The sequence below is a fragment of the Mustelus asterias genome, chromosome 17 (genome assembly GCF_964213995.1).
Source record: "Mustelus asterias chromosome 17, sMusAst1.hap1.1, whole genome shotgun sequence".
NCBI classification, from domain to species: domain Eukaryota; kingdom Metazoa; phylum Chordata; class Chondrichthyes; order Carcharhiniformes; family Triakidae; genus Mustelus; species Mustelus asterias.
This window is the reverse complement of record NC_135817.1, coordinates 70,302,546-70,325,077: the sequence shown is the minus strand read 5'-3', so window position 1 is coordinate 70,325,077 and position 22,532 is coordinate 70,302,546. Positions and strand designations below refer to the sequence as shown.

At 42.1% G+C, this 22,532-nt stretch overlaps 1 protein-coding gene across 1 annotated transcript in view; it reads left to right on the top strand.

The window, feature by feature from the left end:
• Positions 1-22,532, top strand: part of cblb (Cbl proto-oncogene B, E3 ubiquitin protein ligase) — a 177,013-nt gene that overhangs the window by 78,275 nt on the left and 76,206 nt on the right. The window contains exon 2 of the mRNA XM_078232936.1: positions 11,539-11,685. Within this exon, the coding sequence (XP_078089062.1) occupies positions 11,539-11,685 (147 nt within the window). The remainder of the gene's footprint in view (positions 1-11,538; positions 11,686-22,532) is intronic.

The window sequence follows — 22,532 nt, the reverse complement described above, 5'->3', positions numbered from 1 at the left end:
AATAACAGCACACAGTAAACTCTGATGTATGTACATAGTTTTTAAGTAATGAATGTAATGTTTTGTAAATAAGCACTGTATTGTACTGTAAAAATGATTCATTTTTTGCACTGTTTGTAACTTTTGGATCTATCATTTGCAATGTCTTATTTGAGAGTTTTTTTAATGAATAAGGTATATTTTTGAAATTTAAAAAAAAATTGGTTCTAAGACTGCAAAGATGTTAAAAATGGCTTTTCGGCTATGAGATGTTAAACTGGCCTGTTGGCTCTAAATTTCTTTTTAAATTTATGTCCAATTCGATCCATTCAAAGTCTCAACAAGTGAGACGTTCCAGATCCAAGCTGACAAGACGGGCAAGCCTCTTCCTGTCTTGGGGGCTTGATCTACATGATCCAAGCTGATTGGAGCAGGCGTTGCACCTTCTCCAAGGCTTGATCTCATTGGCATTTTAACCAAAAGGCCGAGATAGTGTACACTGAAGCCTCAGTGTAACCTCATTGACTTTGATCAAGTGCAGGACGCCAATACTAAACTTGATTTAGCCAAAAGGCCAAGAAGCTCTAAGATGTTTACAATGCCTCTTGGCTGCGAAATGTAAACTAGCATCTCTGCAGGTGCTGGCACTATACCCTGGTTCCTCTGAGTTTTCCCTGTGTGTTTGGGCTGTCTGCATCTCTCTCATTCCGTGACACTCGAAATTAACATCTGTATGCCTCCACTGATTTATTAGTTATCTAGTTAAGCTGTTTCCTGATTGATTCTGTCTGGATGCCTACTAATCTTATTACTGGGAAAGGTTGCATGTCATCATCCCCTTTGAATGCTGGCTGCTACTGTCGCTAGGCAGTTTTTTAACCTCTTGCTGGGTGGATCATATCCTAACATTCCTTGTTAAATTCTTGTTCCTGTTGTTACTAGACAGATCCATGATACCTGATCTGCACTGGTCCCAGTCACGCAACATATTAAAATTGAACAATTAATTCTTGGCAAATTGCTTCATGACTTTGCTGAACTCTATCTCTTGCAACACCCTCTAAGCTTCATTTTGGTTCTTTGTTTGCACAACTCCCTCTCTTTATCTCCTGTGTAGTGGATCCCATGCTGTTGATGGTTCCAATTTCCCCCTAACCATCTCTGCATATCAATCTCTGCTCCTTTGAATATTTTAACCATTTTTGCTGAATTTTGATCACTCTCTTCTAATCTCTCTCTCTCCATGCCTCAAATCCCTTTCCACACCAACTTTGATTTGTAAAATTTATTTGGATTGCTTTCCATAGTAAAGGTGCTATATGAATGTGACCTTTTGTTCGAATTTGCTATTTAGGTCATTGGTTTGTATCTACAAACCAATCAAGTGAACTTTTAAAAAATCAAGCCATAACCCCATAAATGTTGGGCGGCACGGTAACAGTGGTTAGCATTGCTGCCGCACAGCACCAGAGAGCGTAGTTTGATTCCTGGCTTTGGTCACTGTGTGGAGTTTGCACACTCTCCCTGTGTCTGCGTGCGTTTCCTCCAGCTGCTCCGGTCTCCTCCCACAGTCTGAAAGACGTGCTGGTTAGGTGCATTGGCCCATACTAAATTCTCCCTCAGTGTACCTGAACAGGCACCAGGGTGTGGCGACTAGGGCATTTTCACAGTAACTTCATTGCAGTGTTAATGTAAGCTTACTTGTGACACTAATAAATAAAGTTTAAACTCTGTCATGCATACATTTATATAAATGTATATGATATATTTTATTAACGAAATGCTAAATGAAGTGTAAATTCTCTGATTTTGTGATGTGGTGAATTAGTTTTTTTTAAAAAAGTATGGATTTCTTGCATAAATTGGTGGCATTTCCAGCAGAGTCTTCCAGCACACACTCTATGGTCCAGCCCTACTGACTCTGCCTAACTCCTTTGAACCAACCAATGGTAGCACAATATGGAAGGATCAGCTCTTTTCAGGAAAAGCCAGCTTGGAGATTTGGGAGTATCCCAGAGCCCATGGTCAGTGGTCTGGAGCAATTGACCTTTTGTTCCTCCATCTGGAAGTCTGTTTCCAGCCTGTAGCCTTGGGAACTTGGCAAACCACTGAAAGTTAATGGGTAGTCTCCTTTCTCCAGGCAAAAAGCCAGGTTAGTGTGGATTATGGTCCCTTTGTCCTAGACAATGCACTGCTCCAGGTGACACTGCTGGCTCCAAATTCGTTGCAAGACTATGAGCTCTCCAAGGAGACCTCAGACCCATGCATGGAAGTTCAAAAAGCTGGTTGAATGTAGCTGCTGACCACGTGGCAGAGACCTGTCCCTTTGTCCAGGCTCCAAATGTGTGACCACTACAATTTAGAAGGACAAGGGCAACAGGCACCTGAGAATGCCGTCACCTGCAAGTTCCACTCCAAGCCACAAGTCATCCTATGTCGCCATTCCTTCTCTGTCGCGAGGTTGTAATCTTGAAATTTCCTCCCTAACACTAATGAGAGTATACCTACAGGGGTTCAAGATGATTTACCACCACTTTCTCAAGGGCCATTAGGGGTGGATCATAAATGCTAGTTGTTTCCAGTGACACATCCCATGAGCGAATACAGAAAAACTGCTGGCTCATTCCTGGGCTATGCTGTATGCCCCAGCATCAGGGAAAAATATAACCGGCAAAGCAAACATCGACTGGAAAGCATCCAAACTTTTTATTTCCTTTAACCACAGGCACACTGAAATTGATGATTTTTAAAAAATGACATGTTTGCAGTAGACTGTAAATCCACACCAGACAACAAATAGTCCACAAACCCAGAGATGTTTCATGCATCGCAGTTTGGAACCCCATGATCTTTTGTATCATCTACAGTGTTGCTCCCTATACCTGAAAATAGGTAGTTTATAAAAATGTAAGAGTAATGAACCCAAATGGTGAACACCACTGCAATCCACCTTTGAGTCTGAGGAACACCCACCCGCTACAGCCTCTGCTTCGTGGTGCTGAGCCAATTCTGTACCATACTGCCATTTATATTTATTGGGCTTTCATTTTGTTAATAAACCCTCTGTGTGACGCATCAAATAAACTGTAGTTTTTAATAGGACAAAATGACATTTTGCATTTGTTAATGATTTTAAAGTGCGGTACAGTGCTTAAAAAAACCACCATAAAATATTTTGTTTCCTTATTAACAGTTCATACAGTATATTGCCTGAACAAATGTTGTGCAAATGTTCTGGTATTCACCGCCACCACTTGAGGGCAATTGGGGATGGACAACAAATGCTGCCCTTCCCGGTGACACCCACATTTGCACCTGTATTTTGAGATGTTAATTTTCCTTCTGCATATCCTCAATTAATTTGTACAAAATGTCGGTGAATTTCTGCTATTTCACCATCCTATTTCAGCATAATTCTCCTCAATTAATTTATTGTCTGTTAAGTAAAATTTCTAGTCTCAGACAGAAAACCTATGTTGGTTTAAATGAATTTACTAACCCTCTTTGTTCAGCAGAGAAAACAAATTTACAGTTGGAGAAATTCTCCCCTGTTTGAACAGAGAAAATTACAGCACAGAAACAGGCCCTTTGGCCCTCCAAGCCTGCACCGACCATGCTGCCCGACTGAACTAAAACCCCCTTACCCTTCCGGGGACCATATCCCTCTATTCCCATCCTATTCATGTATTTGTCAAGACGCCCCTTAAAAGTCACTACCGTATCTGCTTCCACTACCTCCCCCGGCAGCGAGTTCCAGGCACCCACCTTGCCTCGTACATCTCCTTTAAACCTTGCCCCTTGCACCTTAAACCTTGCCCCTCGCACCTTAAAACTCTTCCACCCTAGGAAAAAGCTTCTGACTATCCACTCTGTCCATGCCTCTAATAATCTTGTAGACTTCTATCAGGTTGCCCCTCAACCTCCATCGTTCCAGTGAGAACAAACCAAGTTTCTCCAACCTCTCCTCATAGCTAATGTCCACCATACCAGGCAACGTCCTGGTAAATCTTTTCTGTACCACCTCCAAAGCCTCCACATCCTTCTGGTAGTGTGGCGACCAGAATTGAACGCTATATTCCAAGTGCGGCCTAACCCAGGTTCTATAAAACTGCAGCATAGCTTGTCAATTTTTAAACTCAATGCCCCGGCCAATGAAGGCAAGCATGCCATATGCCCTCTTGACTGTCTTCTCCAACTGCATTGCCACTTTCAGTGACCTGTCTACCTGTACACCCAGATCCCTCTGCCTATCAATACTCTTAAGGGTTCTGTCATTTACTGTATATTTCCTATCTGTATTAGACCTTCCAAAATGCATTATCTCTCAGTTGTCCGAATTAAACTCCTTCTGCCATCTCTCTGCCCAAGTCTCCAACCGATCTATATCCTGCTGTATCCTCTTACGGCCCTCATCGCTATCTGCAATTCCACCAATCTTTGTGTCGTCCACAAACTTACTAATCAAACCAGTTACATTTTCCTCCAAATCATTTTTTATATTATAAACAGCAAAGGTCCCAGCACTGATCCCTGAGGAACGCCACTTGTCACAAATTCCAATGGTTGCAGTTTTCTAATACCGTACACAAATAAATGTTCTTAAATGTGTAAATTGAGCATTAGAAATGCTCAATTGAGTCATTTAGAGGATTGACTTGGCACCCTCTGATATTTATACATGTATAGTTTTCCAGCAGGGGTCACTGGATGGTGACCAGCGATTCTACTTGATTAGAAGTGCTGAGACCAAACCAGTACTTTGAGATTAGCAAACTCGAGAGTTTAATTTGAAACCTTCCCGGATCTATATGGCTGAGTAACATACTGTCTGGTGAATTCAGTTCAAAAAAAAAAGCTGCAATTTAAAAAAAAAACTTCTGGTGATACTCCAGTATCCCGTTTGTCTTTTAATCACTGATTCTGAATTTGCCAGTACTTAAGATTTTAAGAAAAGTTCCCTTCTGTAGATTAATTTAATGATGCAATTAATTACACCATAAAGTCTACTTTTTTAATAAACCGTACCAGATCATGCTACTAATCTCAAAATCCTAGCAAAATTCATAAAGTTAATGTGGTTTTTCTGCAACATTAATTTCCATAGTGTTATTTCTGCTGGTTCTACAGTGACCCTTGTCAGTAATAAAAGTTTTGGGAGGATTATATTTAGTAACAGTGTGATGCCACAAGGTTTATGCTGAGAGGGATGGAATTTCTGCTGCCTTTCATGGCCCGTACTACTTCCTAGAATTGGAATCATTTCTTGCAGGGGTGTCCAGTGCAGTTTTTGCTGCGTATTTGTTTCTTTCAGATGTCACTGTGCTTTCACGTCAAATATTTTCTGGCTTTCCATCTGGTCTAGGAGCTTTTGTGCTATCAAATTGACGCATTTTAGGCATGAGATTGTGCCACAGCTTCTGTTAGAATTACAAGGCCCACTATATTGTGAAGATGCCATTTCCCACAGCTTCTTTGTATGCCCTGTTCTCCATACTGAAGAAGCATGCCAAAGTTGAGGCAGCTTTGTACTGTAGACATAAGGTTTCTGCAGTCTGTTCAAATTTATCCAGATGCCCTACGTTTATATTTATTTATGCAGTTTAAGAATTCTTGATTTTTTTTTTGTCCCCAGGATCTTCATGTGGTCCTTGAACTATTTATGCAATACGTGAGTAATGTGAACACACCAGAAATGGATAAATAGGGGTAAAGGATATATTTACATTAGTACTTGAAAGTGAACAACTGACTAACTCGCATGTACGTGGGTTCACTTCATGCATTTAAACAAGGTCTCTCTTTATTATCCAGGTTTTCTGGCAACTGCCAAAACCTTTTAATTTGTAAGAAGTCTTCACTATTCACTTTTCATTTTCAATTTGCATTGTCTCTTCGATCCAAGAGGTGCTATGAGATCAGTACCCGGGACAAGCTCACTTGTAGTTTCTCAAAACTGTAAGCACCCTCATTGAAATATTTACATGCATCTTTTTAAAGTTTTTTTTAAAATCCATTCTCTCTTTTTTGTTGTTGGCGTTACGATTAGTTGCGATGGGGTTGAATGGCTTCCCTCTTTTCTCATTCCTCATTTGATTGTAATAGGATTTTTTTTTAAAAAGGATATACTTGCCAATTTGGTGACTGTTGAACTGTTTAACAGCTGATTGTAAAAGACAGCCAGGCAGGTTTTCCTGAGTTTTAACAAAGAAAAGAGGATAGTTTCAACAAAATACTGTCTGAATTTCACGTGCACATACACACTTGAAGCTCTCACGTTCACAAATAGATTACAGAGCGGGGAAGATAGATTAAGGAAGTATACTTTTTCAGCGGTCCCACTGTTTTTCCTCATTGAGACAATTTGTCTGTGCATCTGGAGACAGTAGTGCTGGTTTGAGTTCCTTTAAAAAGTCTCTGTCTACAACACCTGGGTCATCACAGTCAACAAACAAGGTTCTAAAATTTGTAAGCTGAGAAAAAAGGACCCCATCGAGTCATCTTTTGACAGCGCTTTTGACTATTTGTCTTGCCCTGCAGGGAAAGCAGATGCTTAACACACATGGGGTGTAGCGTGTGTCACATAACTGCCACACAGTGATTCAAACGTAGTCATGGCTAGTGCATTCCATTGTAACTTGATAAGTTCATGTTTGGGAATCCCCTTAAAGCTAGGGTCTCAATGTCCAAAATGATTAGTTTTAATGATTCCTCTCCAGCCAGCTGAATAGCCCAGGTGATTGTCTTGATGGAGACAGGATATGTGGTTCCCCTCAGGTCACTGTATTTGATGGGGTTTTGGCAGACGTAGGATTTTCATTGACATTGATAAATAAACTTACTTAAGCATCTGTGACAGTACTCTAAAATACATCCAACAGAACTACACATGCTTCAAGGTTCCCACCAACAAACATGACACCACAATAGGACTCAGCAGAACAGCACAACTAAGAACAAAATCTTTTCGCTCCTTATCTACAAGTAGTCCTGCGGACCATAGATTTTTGCAAATGCAATTTTCTCATCATGAAATGAGCTTGCGGCAATAAAATCACTCGCTATTTTGGTTATGCACTTTGCTACAAATACAGTTCAAGATCAGCTGACACAGAATATGGAGGTCAAAATCTATGGGCAGAAATGCAAAAGATTACCAACAAACTGTCCTGGGTACTGATCTCATTGCACCTCTTCAATCCAAGAGGTGCTATGCAAATTGAAAATGAAAAGTGAATAGTGAAGACTTCTTACAAATTAAAGGATTTAGCAGTTGCCAGAAAACCTTGATAATCAAGAGAGACCTTGTTTAAATGCATGACACGAACCCACGTACATAAGAATTAGTCAGTTGTTCACTTTCAAGGCACTAATGTAAATATATCCATACGCGAGGTTGGAATGTGGAAGGTACCATGATGCAAATTGTGCATCCATCTTTGGCTGTGGCTCCAGTCACACTTTAGTCTCTGTTTTTAAAACGTGCAGGTTTCCAGCTGGTTGATTTGAAATCGTTAGTATGTTTTGTGACAACATATTGTGCTAAAAGCATTTGAAGGAGAAAGGAACAGAACCACAATACAAGTGCAACATATCTCTCTAATTGATATTTACTTACATGAGTGATTTTAAAATTGAGCAGAAATTAAATCTTACAGAATTTGATCAAGATAATGAGCTTGAAGTTGTTGATGTGTGACTGTGTTGGTAATCTTTTGCATCTCTGCACATAGATTTTGACCTCCATATTCTGTGCCAGCTGATCTTGAACTGTATTTGTAGTAAAGTGCATAACCAAAATAGCGAGTGATTTTATTGCCGTAAGCTCATTTCATGATGAGAAAATTGCATTTGTAAAAATCTATGTTCCACTACTTGTAGATAAGGAGTGAAGAGGTTTTGTTCTTAGTTGTGCTGTTCTGCTGAGTCCTATTGTGGTGTCATGTTTGTTGGTGGGAACCTTGAAGCATGTGTAGCTCTGTTGGATGTATTTTAGACTACTGTCACAGATGCTTAAGTTTTTTATTTATCAATGTCACAAGTAGGCTTACGTTAACGCTGCAATGAAGTTGCCATGAAAATCTTCTAGTCGCCACATTCCGGCGCCTGTTCGAGTACACTGAGGGAGAATTTAGCATGGCCAATGCACTTAACCAGCACGTCTTTCGGACTGTCGGAGGAAACTGGAGCAAACCCATGCAGGCATGGGGAGAATGTGCAAACTCTGCACAGACAGCGACCCAAGCCAGGAATTGAACCCGGGTCCCTAGCGCTGAGAGGCAGCAGTGCTATGTGCCACCGCGCTGCTTGATCTACTTGGAACTCTAGCTCCCACCAATGGGGATGTTTGCACACCGGGTGCTCCTGGGAAGTGTACTTTCATGATTGGTTGGGCTGTTGCATAATCCTTCTGTAACCACTCGCACTCTTGTCACTCTTCACCCACCCCATACAGATGCTTCAAGGTCTCTGAGCTTTTTCACTCCTTTTGCTTCGTGAATTCTGCAAGTTTACCAACTGCTTTACTCCTACCTTCCGTTCATGGTGCCCCAACATTCATTTCCAACCATGGTTACAGGTCTCATTGTTCCAGCTTCAATCCATTCATCTGCTCTGAACTACACTAATGTTGTTGGGTCCTCCTTCCAACAATTCCTGGGGCATCTGGAGATGGAGTGGTGGTGGGAAAGAGTAAATTAAAATGGAGACTCCACACAAAGCAAAGGCAATATGTTAACATACAAGACCAGTCAGAATGGAACTTTGGCAACAGATGTGTTTAATCAATTTTGTTAATATGGATTGAAGTCTTGGTCACAAGCTGTATAAAATCTGTGTTACAAAACAAGTAAAATCAGAAAATGCTATGAATTTTGATTTCTAAAATGACTTTTCAGTCTTTATTGTTGTTTATTTGGTATTTTGGATTTTATTTGTAACACAAGTCTAAACCACGACTGCTGTTCCAAATGTACTGTAGAGTACCTGCATGTGAGGGATGAATGGTGTTTTCCTGTTGCCTTTCTATTGTGACTTCAGTGCCTTGGTATTTAATCCCATCGTTGTTAAATAGATGCAAACCATCATCTTGCATTAGACCATAAGACATCGGAGCAGAATTAGGCCACTCGGCCCATCGAGTCTGCTGTGCCATTCAATCATGGCTGATTCTTTTTTCATCCCCATTCTCCTGCCTTTTCCCCATAACTCCTGATCCCCTTATTAATCAAGAACCTATCTATCTCTGCCTTAAAGACACTCAATGACCTGGCCTCTACAGCCTTCTGTGGCAAAGAGTTCCACAGATTCGCACAAGAACGTAAGAACGAGGAGCAGGCATAGGCCATCTAGTCCCTCGAGCCTGCTCTGCCATTCAGTAAGATCATGGCTGATCTTTTTGTGGGCTCAGCTCCACTTGCCCGCCCGCTTCACCACTCCCTGGCTGAAGAAATTCCTCCACATCTCTGTTTTAAAGGGTTGTCCCTTTAGCCTGAGGTTGTGCCCACTGGTTCTAGTTTTTCCTACTAGTAGAAACAGGCGCTCCACGTCCATTCTATCAAGGCCTCGCAGTATCCTGTAAGTTTCAATAAAATCCCCCCACTCATCCTTCTAAACTCCAACGAGTACAGACCTAGATTCCTCAACCGTTCCTCATACGACAAGCTCTTCATTCCAGGGATCATTCTTATGAATCTTCTCTGGACACCTTCCAAGGCCAGCACATCCTTCCTTGGATATGGGGCCCAAAACTGCTCTCAATACTCCAAATGGGGTCTGACCAGAGCCTTATACCGCCTCAAAAGTACATCCCTGCTCTTGTATTCTAGCCTTCTCGACATGAATGCTAACATTGCGTTTGCCTTCCTAACTGCTGACTGAACTTGCACGTTAACCTTGAGAATCTTGAACAAGGACTCCCAAGTTCCTTTGTGTTTCTGATTCCCTAAGCATTTTTCCATTTCGAAAATAGTCTATACCTCCATTCCTCCTTCCAAAGCGCATAACCTCACATTTTTTCACATTGTATTGCATCTGCCACTTCTTTGCCCACTCTCCGAACCTGTCCAAGTCCTTCTGTAGCCCCCCTGCTTAATTCTACCTCTCCCTCTACATATATTTGTGTCATCTGCAAACTTAGCAACAGTGCCTTCAGTTCCTTCCTCCAAATTGTTAATGTATATTGTGAAAAGTTACGAAAAAATTGCCCCTGTCTACATCAACGGGAACGAAGTGGAAAGGGTCGAGAGCTTCAAGTTTTTAGGTGTCCAGATCATCAACAACTTGTCCTGGTCCCCCCCATGCCGTCACTACAGTTAAGAAAGCCCACCCATGCCTCTACTGTCTCAGCAGACCAAGGAAATTTGGCATGTCATCTACAACTCCAACTTTTACGGATGCACCATAGAAAGCATTCTTTCTGTCTGTATCACAGCTTGGTATGGCTCCTGCTCTGCCCAGGACCACAAGAAACTACAAAAAGTCGTGAATGTAGCCCAATCCATTACGCAAATCAGCCTCCCATCCATTGACTCTGTCTACACTTCCCGCTGCCTTGGCAAAGCAGCCAGCATAATTAAGAATCCCATGCACCCTGGACATTCTCTCTTTCACCTTCTTCCATTGGGTAAAAGATACAAAAGTCTGAGGTCACTTGCCAACCCCGACTCAAGAACAGCTTCTTCCCTGCTGCCATCAGACTTTTGAATGGACTTGCCTTGCATTAAGTTGATCTTTCGCTACACCCTAGCTATGACTGTAACACTACATTCTGCACTCTCTCATTTCCTTCTCTATGAACGGTATGCTCCGTACAGCGTGCAAGAAACAATACTTCTCACTATGTTAATACATGTGACAATAATAAATCAAATCAAAAATATTTAAATCCAGCATTAAAATTTTATAATAAATAAGAATATTAAGCATTCTCGGATATCTATTTTTTGTTTTCATTATCAATGAACTTCCAAAAATCTTGCTCTCTTAGAACACCAGCCTTTTGCTAGTTCCAAGTAAGTAAAAGTGAAACATGCCTATCGGTTGACTAATTATATTTGAGAAATGCAATAATATTGAGATATAAATGGGAGTCCACCTGGGTTAATATACACATATGAGTTTGATTATCTTTTTAAGTATTCAGTAATTTGAACTTGGTCTTCTCAGTCAGATGATGTGATCTTCCATTTTAACGTTTATTCAAACGTGTGAACCAATCTGTACTTTGTGCTGATTACAAGAACTTCAATAACTTGTAATTGTAACATTGGTATTGAATTTTTAGTGGTATTTCATTGTGATAGTATTCAGGCCTAAAGATTTAGTTATACATAGACTGTACAGTATAAAGCTGGTGGCTTACTGTGCCTCCTTGTGACTGTTATGGGCTTTTTAAATTTACCAACTGTGTTTCCTCAATAATGCACAAAATTTGAAAATTGCACAGCTTTCTGTGCTCTTGTTGAGATTTTCTTTTTGAATTTCAAAGTGCGTGATGCATAAATGTTTGATTTTGGAGGTGGATTGAAATATCTTCTGATGCACTGCTTTTTTTCCCCCTAGGAGGAATCTTACAAAGCTGTCACTCATCTTTAGTCACATGCTGGCAGAAATCAAGGCCATCTTCCCTTCTGGTCATTTTCAGGGCGACAACTTTCGTATCACAAAAGCAGATGCTGCTGAATTTTGGAAACGGGCTTTTGATGACAAGTAAGTACGACTTTGAAGCGATTTGATATAGATTGATATTTTCTCAAAATGCTGCAGTGTATGATTTGCGTTTTTTTTAAGATTGTCTTTCAAAAGAATACTGATGAAGATAAATGGTGTCAATGTGGGGCAATGGAGTACTTTTGAATTTTTCAGTGTTGAAACCAAGCACACCTTGTTTAGGCATGGCATGATGTACTTCCCAACCTCAACAACATCTTTTCCTACACCAGCAAATTTTATAGAATCCTACAGCGCAGAAGGAGGCCATTCAGCCCATCAAATCTGCACTGAGCACAATCCCACCCAGGCCCTATCCCCATAACCCCATGTTTTTACCCAAGCTAATCCCCCGGCACTAACCACAAATCCACCTAACCCGCACATCTTTGGACAGTGGGAGGAAACCGGAGCACCCGGAGGAAACCCACGCAGACACGGGGGAACATGCAGACGCCACACAGACAGTGACACCACCCCTCCACCGCGCTGTGAGGCAGCAATGTTAACCACTGTGCCCCTTTAAAACATTTGTCTTAATGGCTACTTTGAGTGAGACTTCAGTGGTAATTTGTGCTAGATTTTGCAAATAACCCCAAGCTCTCAACCAGACTTGGAGACGAACATCCACCTGTTACCTACTACTTTGCTCAGACAGTTTAAATATTTTTAGCAATTGGCCCTACTAGTGAATTCATTGCCCAAATGTTGGTAGTGCGTGTAAGTGATATCAGCTTCTATGCGTTATCGTGCAGTTTAAAATAGATGTGGCATGCTTTTGTTGCTGCTTTTTATGTGAGTACCGGAGCAATAAATGTCTGCTGCTACTTCTCTGGATCTCTCCAATACACTTAGATTATCTTCTCTGGTTTGACCTTTTGCAGCATTTCATAATCTGCTTCTCCGTTACAGCAGTAGATTTGCAGATAAGATATAATAAAGGCCATTGTGTTCCACAGATAAATATTTAGCCCCAATTAAAATATAGTTTCCATTGTTAATTTTGGAGCACTTTTCACTGTTAGAAATCCATTATTATTGATGAACAACCTCTAATGATTTGTTTTGTTTTATTTGTTCATTCGATGCGAGTACTGCTGACATTTATTGACTAATGGCCCTTGAGAAGTTGGTGCTGAGCCTTCTTGAGCCATTATTTGTCTGTATGATTTGGTGCTCCCATAGTGCTGTTTGAAAGGGAGTTTCAGGATGTTGACCAAGCGATGATGAAGGAATGCTGATATATTTTCAAATTAGTTGTGACTTGGTGAGCTTGCAGGTGATTGTGTTCTCATGCATTTGCTGTCCTTGTCCTCCTCATAGGTGGTAGAGATTGCAGGTAACTGCACGTTCATGTAACTGCCTCCTCCTGCTGGTGGTTCAAGTGTTCATCACCATTCATGGCTGGATGTGGCAGAATTGCAGAGTTTCGCTCTGATCCATTGTCTGACAGCTTAGCTCTGTCCTTAGAGCTCTGTATCTCTCTTTTCCTGTGCATAGAGCCCTGTGCTGCAGCTTCACTAGATGTGCAGTTATTGGGTCAATGCCTGCAATAGATTGATGATATTGGTGTGCTCAGTCCAAAGCGGGTTAGGTTGATTGGCCATGCTAAAATTGCCCCTTCGTGTCCTGGGATGCGTAGATTAGAGGGATTAGCGGGTAAAATATGTAGGGATATGGGGGTAGGGCCTGGGTGGGATTGTGGTCGGTGCAGACTCGATGGGCCGAATGGCCTCTTTCTGTACTGTAGGGTTTCTATGATTTCTATGATTTACTATGTGGGGATTTTGCAAAACGAGCCCAGTTTAGCAGAGCACATTTCCAATTTGTTTTTAATTTTAAAACTGTGGATGGAGAGAATTATTCTGATTGGTTCTGCTTTTTGATCACTTAATTAGCTTGCAAACTGAAAACAAATGACCAATATTCTGTTGTGGCTAAGCTGTAATGTAGTGTGGTTGCATAGTGTACATGTTTGCTTGTTTAAAGGTCTGTAAACACTCTAAATGCACAGTTTGGGCATCACTGCACAATAAATGAAGATCGTTACTTTGACGGATTTAAAATTGTAATCTAAGTAGACCAATTTAGATCTAATAGCAGATCAACATTATTTGAGAGACAGGATATAAATGGAGTTCAAAAGCTCTCCTACTGTTTAGCTTGATATATAATTTAGATTATATCTATTTGTTCATTGTTCAAACACATGAAATCCAATCCTATACTCTCCAGGCCTGTCTACTTGTGGTTATATTCAGAGCATCTTCATCAATTGTTGCTTGAAAGAGCACGGAGTGTTGATCTGTCAAAGCAGATATTTATGAAAAAAAAATCTGTAGAAGATTTGAGTTGATCGCTGAACTTTTGTCTTTTTCTTCCTTTCCAACCCTCACTGCACCCCTGCCCCCCCAAAAAAATGTTTGCAGGTAATTAAGATACAGTAGCACCGTCTCTATTAATGATGCCTTTTACCCCTTACGAAAAAGCCATATCTGATTCAATTGTGGTGGAAGGATCAATTGGGTGCATTTGCATGGCAAGCAAAGGGTGATCGGGTTATAAAATCTTTAGACTTCCCGATACAGATGTAACTAATTAGACTGACAAGGGATTTAATGCACATTTTTTTTCTTGGTTTCTGAACAACAATTATTGCCCATCCCCAATTGCCCGAGAAGGTCATTGTTGCTATCGTTGTACTAATGGTGCCACATAATGATGCTAGATAAGATATGGGAAATAATTAGCATTAGGGATGTGTTTGATCAATATTAGATTTTTTTTTTAGGTGCTGTAGTTTTATTCCATACACGCTTCATTTAATTTCATCTGGATCAGATGTAGTCAAAGCTGCACAATACGTCACCAGCTGGTAGTAATGGAAATTAGTGATGCGAGGTAGTTCTGTTTTTATATAATGCACTTCACATAATGCATTATCTATTAACAAGACCTTTAGTATGCATCTGTTACTTTAAGTCTTTCAAGACCAATTCTCTAAGGAGAATCTAGTCTGTCTAATGCAATTGATGATGACTTAAATTTGGTCATCTTGGAAAATGGTTTATACCATTTCAGCCAGACAGGTTTGTCAGTTGGAGGCTGCCCTGATTCGTTCCCTGGAATTTAATTTCCCATGAAGATCTTGGAATCTACTTTTCAAGTTTCTCTTTCAGGGATTTTTCATCGTTTCTGTTTTAGAAATTTGGTTACAGAGAGTGTATCTGGAAAGCTAATTTGGTTAAAGATAGCAGTTTAAGATGTATCCTGCTGTGCTCTAGTTGCATGCCCAAGGCAAATTCAAGTCTGTAATATTTTCGTGCAGCCAACAAGAACTTGGTGACAACAATCTCGGCCCTTTGCGATAGGCATGCATTGTCAGAGTTGAGTTTAGTAATTTTGAGATAGAGTTGTCTGCCTGTGATCTTGGATTACAGTTCATGAAAGCTTCAATCTTCTCTTAATATTGTACCAGAATCCTTAGGAGAGTTTCCTTTTTGAAGAATGGGAATTACAATTCATCTGAACCTTTTTTTTTCTCATTCATCAGATAAGGAAGAAGCATCTAAAAAATATTCTGGTTCATGGATTATCAGGAATACATAGTTCAGTCTAGAGTCATAGTCATAGAGGTTTAGAACATAGAACATAGAAAAATACAGCACAAACAGGCCCTTCGGCCCACAAGTTGCTCCGGTCATGTCCCTACCTACCTAGGCTTAAATATAGGCTTACCTATAACCCTCAATCCTATTAAGTCCCATGTACTCATCCAGAAGTCTCTTAAAAGACCCTACCGAGTTTGTCTCCACCACCACTGACGGCAGCCGATTCCACTCACCCACCACCCACTGAGTGAAAAACTTACCCCTGACATCTCCTCTGTACCTGCTCCCCAGCATCTTAAACCGGTGTCCTCTCATAGCAGCCATTTCAGCCCTGGGAAAAAGCCTCCGAGAATCCACCCGATCTGTACCTCTCAACATCTTGTACACCTCTATCAGGTCACCTCTCATCCTTCGTCTCTCCAAGGAGAAAAGACCGAGCTCCCTTAACCCATCCTCATAAGGCATGCCAACCAATCCAGGCAACACCCTTGTAAATCTTCTCTGCACCCTTTCAATCATTTCCACATCCCTCCTGTAATGAGGCGACCAGAACTGAGCACAGTACTCCAAGTGGGGTGTGACGAGGGTCTTATAAATCTGCATCATTATCTCCCGACTCCTAAACTCAATCCCTCGATTGATGAAGGCCAGCACACCATACGTCTTCTTAACCACCTCCTCTACCTGCGAGGCCGATTTAAGAGTCCTATGGACCCGGACCCCAAGGTCCTTCTGATCCTCTACACTGCTAAGAATATTACCCCTGATATTATACTCCTTCATCCCATTTGACCTGCCAAAATGGACCACTACACATTTATCTGGGTTGAAGTTATCTGGGTTGAGTTCTTTGAAGAGATAACAAATAGGTTAGACCAAGGAGAGCCAATGGATGTTATCTATCTTGACTTCCAAAAGGCCTTTGACAAGGTGCCTCACGGGAGACTGCTGAGTAAAATAAGGGCCCATGGTATTCGAGGCAAGGTACTAACATGGATTGACGATTGGCTGTCAGACAGAAGGCAGAGAGTTGGGATAAAAGGTTCTTTCTCAGAATGGCAACCGGTGACAAGTGGTGTCCCGCAGGGTTCAGTGTTGGGGCCACAGCTGTTCTCTTTATATATTAACGATCTAGATGACGGGACTGGGAGCATTCTGGCCAAGTTTGCCGATGATACAAAGATAGGTGGAGGGGCAGGTAGTATTGAGGAGGTGGGGAGGCTGCAGAAAGATTTAGACAGTTTAGGAGAGTGGTCCAAGAAGTGGCTGATGAAATTCAACGTGGGCAAGTGCGAGGTCGTACACTTTGGAAAAAAGAATAGAGGCATGGACTATTTTCTAAACGGTGACAAAATTCATAATGCTAAAGTGCAAAGGGACTTGGGAGTCCTAGTCCAGGATTCTCTAAAGGTAAACTTGCAGGTTGAGTCCGTAATTAAGAAAGCAAATGTAATGTTGTCATTTATCTCAAGAGGCTTGGAATACAAAAGCAGGGATGTACTTCTGAGGCTTTATAAAGCACTGGTTAGGCCCCATTTGGAGTACTGTGAGCAATTTTGGGCCCCACACCTCAGGAAGGACATACTGGCACTGGAGCGGGTCCAGCGGAGATTCACACGGATGATCCCAGGAATGGTAGGCCTGACATACGATGAACGTCTGAGGATCGTGGGATTATATTCATTGGAGTTTAGGAGGTTGAGGGGAGATCTGATAGAAACTTACAAGATAATGAACGGCTTAGATAGGATGGACGTAGGGAAGTTGTTTCCATTAACAGGGGAGACTAGGACGCGGGGGCACAGCCTTAGAATAAAAGGGAGTCACTTTAGAACAGAGATGAGGAGAAATTTCTTCAGCCAGAGAGTGGTGGGTCTGTGGAATTCATTGCCACAGAGGGCTGTGGAGGCCGAGACGTTGAGCGTCTTCAAGACAGAAATTGATAAATTCTTGATTTCTCGAGGAATTAAGGGCTATGGGGAGAGAGCGGGTAAATGGAGTTGAAATCAACCATGATTGAATGGTGGAGTGGACTCGATGGGCCGAATGGCCTTACTTCCGCTCCTATGTCTTATGGTCTTATGGCTCTTATGGAAGTCCATCTGCCACTTCTCCGCCCAGTCTTGCATCCTATCTATGTCACGCTGCAGCTTCTGACATCCCTCCAACCTATCCACAACCTTCGTGTCGTCGGCAAACTTACCAACGCATCCCTCCACTTCCTCATCCAGGTCACTTATGAAAATGACAACAGCAAGGGTCCCAGAACAGATCCCTGGGGCACTCCACTAGTGACCGACCTCCATTCAGAAAAAGACCCATCTACAACCACTCTCTGCCTTCTGCAGGCAAGCCAGCTCTGGATCCACAAGGTAACAGCCCCTTGGATCCCATGCCCCCTCACTTTCCTGAAGTCTTGCATGGGGGATCTTATCGAACGCCTTGCTGAAGTCCATGAAAACCACATCTACCGCTTTTCCTTCGTCAATGTGTTTATTCACATTTTCAAAGAACTCCACCAGGCTCGTAAGGCATGATTTGCCTTTGACAAAGCTGTGCTGACTACTTTTGAGCATACTAAACTTCTCTAAATATTCATAAATCCTGTCCCTCAGGATCTTCTCCATCAACTTACCAACCACTGAGGTTAGACTCACTGGTTGGTAATTTCCTGGGCTATCCCTATTCCCTTTCTTGAATATAGGAACCACATCCGCAATCCTCTGGAACCTCTCCCGTCTCCGTCGATGATGCAAAGATCATCGCCAGAGGCTCTGCAATCTCTCCCCTCGCCCCCCTCAGTAACCTGGGGTACATCCCATCCGGTCCCGGCAACTTATCTATCTTGATGCTATTCAAAATTTCCAACACATCTTTCTTAATGTCCACATACTCAATCTTTTCAGTCCACCTCAATCCTGTAATACAACCACCCAGGTCTTTTTCCACCGTGAATACCGAGGTAAAATATTCGTTAAGCACCTCTGCTATTTCTTCCAGTTCTGTACAGACTTTCTCACCGTCACATTTTATAGGTCCTATTCCTTCACATTTCATAGAACAAAGAACAGTACAGCACAGGAAACAGGCCCTTCGGCCCTCCAAGCCTGTGCCGCTCCTTGGTCCAACTAGACCAATCGTTTGTATCCCTCCATTCCCAGGCTGCTCATGTGACTATCCAGGTAAGTCTTAAACGATGTCAGCGTGCCTGCCTCCACCACCCTACTTGGCAGCGCATTCCAGGCCCCCACCACCCTCTGTGTAAAAAAAACGTCCCTCTGATGTCTGAACATCAGAGGGACGTTTACTCTTCACATATTTGTAGAACGCCTTAGGGTTCTCCTTAATCTTACTTGCCAAGGCCTTCTTGTGATCCCTTCTGGCTCTCCTAATTTCTTTCGTCCCTTCCTACAAGCCGTATACTCATCTAGATCCCTATCATCGCCTAGCTCTCGGAACCTTTTGTACGCTTTCCTTTTCTTTTTGACTCGGTTCAGCGCAGCTTTCGTGCACCACGGTTCCCGGAACCTACCAAAACCTCCCTGTCTCATCGGAACGCTGTCATGCAGAACTCCAGACAAACATTCCTTGAAAATCTGCCACCTTACTTGGGTACTTTTCCTCGAGAATCCCTCCTTCCAATTTACGCCTCTAACCTCCAGCCTGATGGCTTCATATTTCCCTTACTCCAGATAAATACTTTCCTAGCTTGCCTGATCCTATCTCTTTCCAATGCTTGGGTAAAGGAGATAGAGTTATGATCACTATCCCCAAGATGCTCCCCCACTGAGAGATCATTAGCCAGTACCAGATCCAGTACAGCCTCTCCTCTTGTAGGCTTATCCACATGCTGTGTCAGGAAACCCTCCTGAACACACCTAACAAACTCCTCCCCATCCAAACCCCTTACCCTAGGGATATTCCAATCGATGTTTGGGAAATTAAAGTCTCCCATCACGACAGCCCTGTTATTACTCTCCAGGATCTGTTTCCCTATCTGCTCCTCAACATCCCTGTAACTATTGGGCTGCCTGTAGAAAACACCCAGCAAAGTTATTGACCCCTTCCCGCTCCGAACTTCCACCCACAGAGACTCTGTAGACAATCCCTCCACCACCACCACCCACACCGCCGCCCCCTGCCCCCCCCAAACATCTGAAACCTGGCACCTGAAGTATCCAGTCCTGTCCCTGTCCCCAAGTCTCCGTAATGGCCACCACATCACACTTCCAAGCATCGATCCACACTCTAAGCTCATCCACTTCATTCACTACACTCCTGGTGTTAAAATAGACACATCTCAAACCTTTGGTCTGAGCTCTCCCCTTCTCCATCACCCGTCTATTCTCCCTCTTACACTGTCTACAATCCTTCTGTATTTGCGGGCTAACCTCCTCGCTCTCAGTCACCTCATCACGATTCCCTCCCCCCAACCTTTCTAGTTTAAAGTCTAGTTTACAGCATGGAAACAGGCCCTTCGGCCCAACTTGAAATGGAAAAGTATTTCGATTTCTCTTTCCCACTTGTTATGCCCCAATCCCCAATGTACTACATTGAAGAAATATGTCAATTGCTGATGGACTCATATTTGTGACTTGTTGACGGTGAAATTTGTGCTCTTTTGAGCAGCTGCAGTTCAGTAAGGCTTAGAGTCTCGTTTCAAAAAAAAGACACAGACTATCATTATACCGCATCCTTCATGAACTCAGGATGTCCCAAAGTACCGCTCAGCTAACAGAATGCCTTTAAAATGTAGTCACTGTTGTAAGATAGATCACAGATTGAAGGTGATTCGTGAAGGAATTAGAGACAACTTTGCAAATGTGCAGTTTCTTTTTGAGAGATGCCACACTGAGGTCTGTCTGCCTGTTTGAAGAAACCGGAAAGATCTCCTGGATCATTTGATGAAGAGCAGTGCTGTCCAAGCCAGCATTCCGAAATCAACCTATACCAGGAAAATTGAACTGGTTATTTATCCAATTTATTTATTATTTCATGGGGTATGGGCATTACTAGCTCGGCCAGTATTTATTGCCCATCCCAAATTGCTCTCGAGAAAGTGGCGGTGAGCTGTTAGAGGGACCTGGCTGCATAGACATTTTTCACTGTTCCTACAAAACGGCAGTGACTGTACTTCAGAGATAGTTCATAGGTTGTATGAATAGTTCATGTGGATTTTTGATAACACCCTTTTCACTGTATACTAATACAAATCAAATCAGGCGCCTCACGAAGGTTTTTAGAAAAATAGACATATGGTCCAAGAAGAACCATAATGGCCTGAATGGAAAGTTGACTGAAAACCAAGATTTGCATAAATGAGTAGTGCTTGAACTAGTAAAAAGGTTTGAAGTGGTTTATCCCCCCCAGGTCTGCTTTTATTCTCAATAGGATTTGGACTTGGGTACGATGTATGAAACTTGAAATTTGTGATTGATAGAAAAGCAGATAATTTGGCAAAAAGGCACTGACAGATTCTCAAAATGGATAAGTGTGAGGCAATATTTTTTTGAGGGGGAAATCAAAGTCTGCAATTGTAGACTTTAGGATAGGGTGACTGGGCTCTGCAGGGACACTACCTGGATGAAGCACTGTGACCCTGGCAACTAATATCCACAAATGATTCTCGGTTCATAAAAGACATCTCCAAATAAAGAACTTGACTATTAAAGGATTTGGGGTTCAAATCAGAAGTCGTGTGACCCAGAATTGCCCTGAAGTTGGTCTGTAAAGTGTGTGTGGCCGGTTCTGAATGGTAGGAGGGATGTTGATCTCCTGTTTTCAGCCATAGAAGGGGTGAACTTTAATTTTTGCAGAGATTGTACTTTTTGGCTGCAGTCCATGTGCTCTGCTGTTTAATCCCCACCCCCAACTTCATTGAGAAATTCAATTCATAGAATCCCTACAGTGCAGAAGGAGGCCATTTGGCCCATCGAGCCTGTACCAAAAACAGTCTCACCCAGGCTCTAACCCTGTAACCCCACTTATTTACCCTGTTAATCCCACTGACACTAAGGGGCAATTTAGCATGGTCAATCAACCTAGCCCGCACATCTTTGGAGTGTGGGAGGAAACCGGAGCACCCAGAGGAAATCCATGCAGACAGGAGGAGAATGTGCAAACTCCACACAGGCAGTGACCCGAGGCCGGAATTGAAGCCGGAGTCCCTGGCGCTGTGAAGCAGCAATCTAACCACTGTGCCCCCCCCCCCGTGCTGCCCCACAATTGAAGAAACTACCATGGAGCCAAAATACCAGCGTCAAAGGGGTAACAGGATGAATAAATGGTGGCTGGAAATGGGTTGTTTGCATGTTCTCAGAACCAAGTCAGAGTGCACGCCTCGCCTTGGAAGGTGTGTGATCGGGAGAGTTTGCTGCGACATTTGGTTTTAGAAATATGGTCGTCCTAACTTAACGGAAAGACACAAAGATGATCAGAGACACCTAGAGGTTCAAGTTCATAAAGCCATACATGGGTCAATAGGATTTTTGATGTTATAAATGGGATCATAGAGGTAACAAAAATGAGGAATAATCAATTCATACAAAATGTTGGTCATGCTGCTGCTCACATCTTGTTTGCATATTCTCTAATAGGATGTAAAAGTCATGGAGCCTATACAGTTTAGATTCAGCAGGATGATGCCAGAGATGGAAAAAATATATATTTAAGAGCATGACATTGAGATACTGGGACTATTTACACTGGAGCAGAGAAGTCTAAGTAGAGATTTTAAAATTGATGAAAGCGATAGAGTAAATAAGACTTGGAATGCCTCCTCTGGTAAGATGTCACATGAAAATAAATTATTAATTTAAAATGATTGATTAAGATTGAAGAGAGTGGTTTGGAGAAATTTATTTTCAGACTGTTGTCTGTGCAAAAATGCTTTGCCACAGGGAGTGGTTGGGGCAGGGACTATTTATTGCATCTCCTAATGAGAAAATTAGATAAATATTTGAAGCTGATGAAAATGCAAGGCTTTGAGAAAGCAGCAACGCAATGGGATTCATTTTGGATTGTTCTGGAGAAAAACTAGCATTGACATGGTGATGGTTATTTTGTTTTCTTTATTACAACAAGCCTATCTAGCATATTTGTCTGTATCTTGCAGTGCAATTTTGAAGGCTACAAATGTTCCCGTCAATGTTTTGGCAGTTTATGTCTTCACAATGCTGGGAAGAATTTATCCCAATGTATTCTTAATAGTTATGAATATTTTAATTGCATTCATTG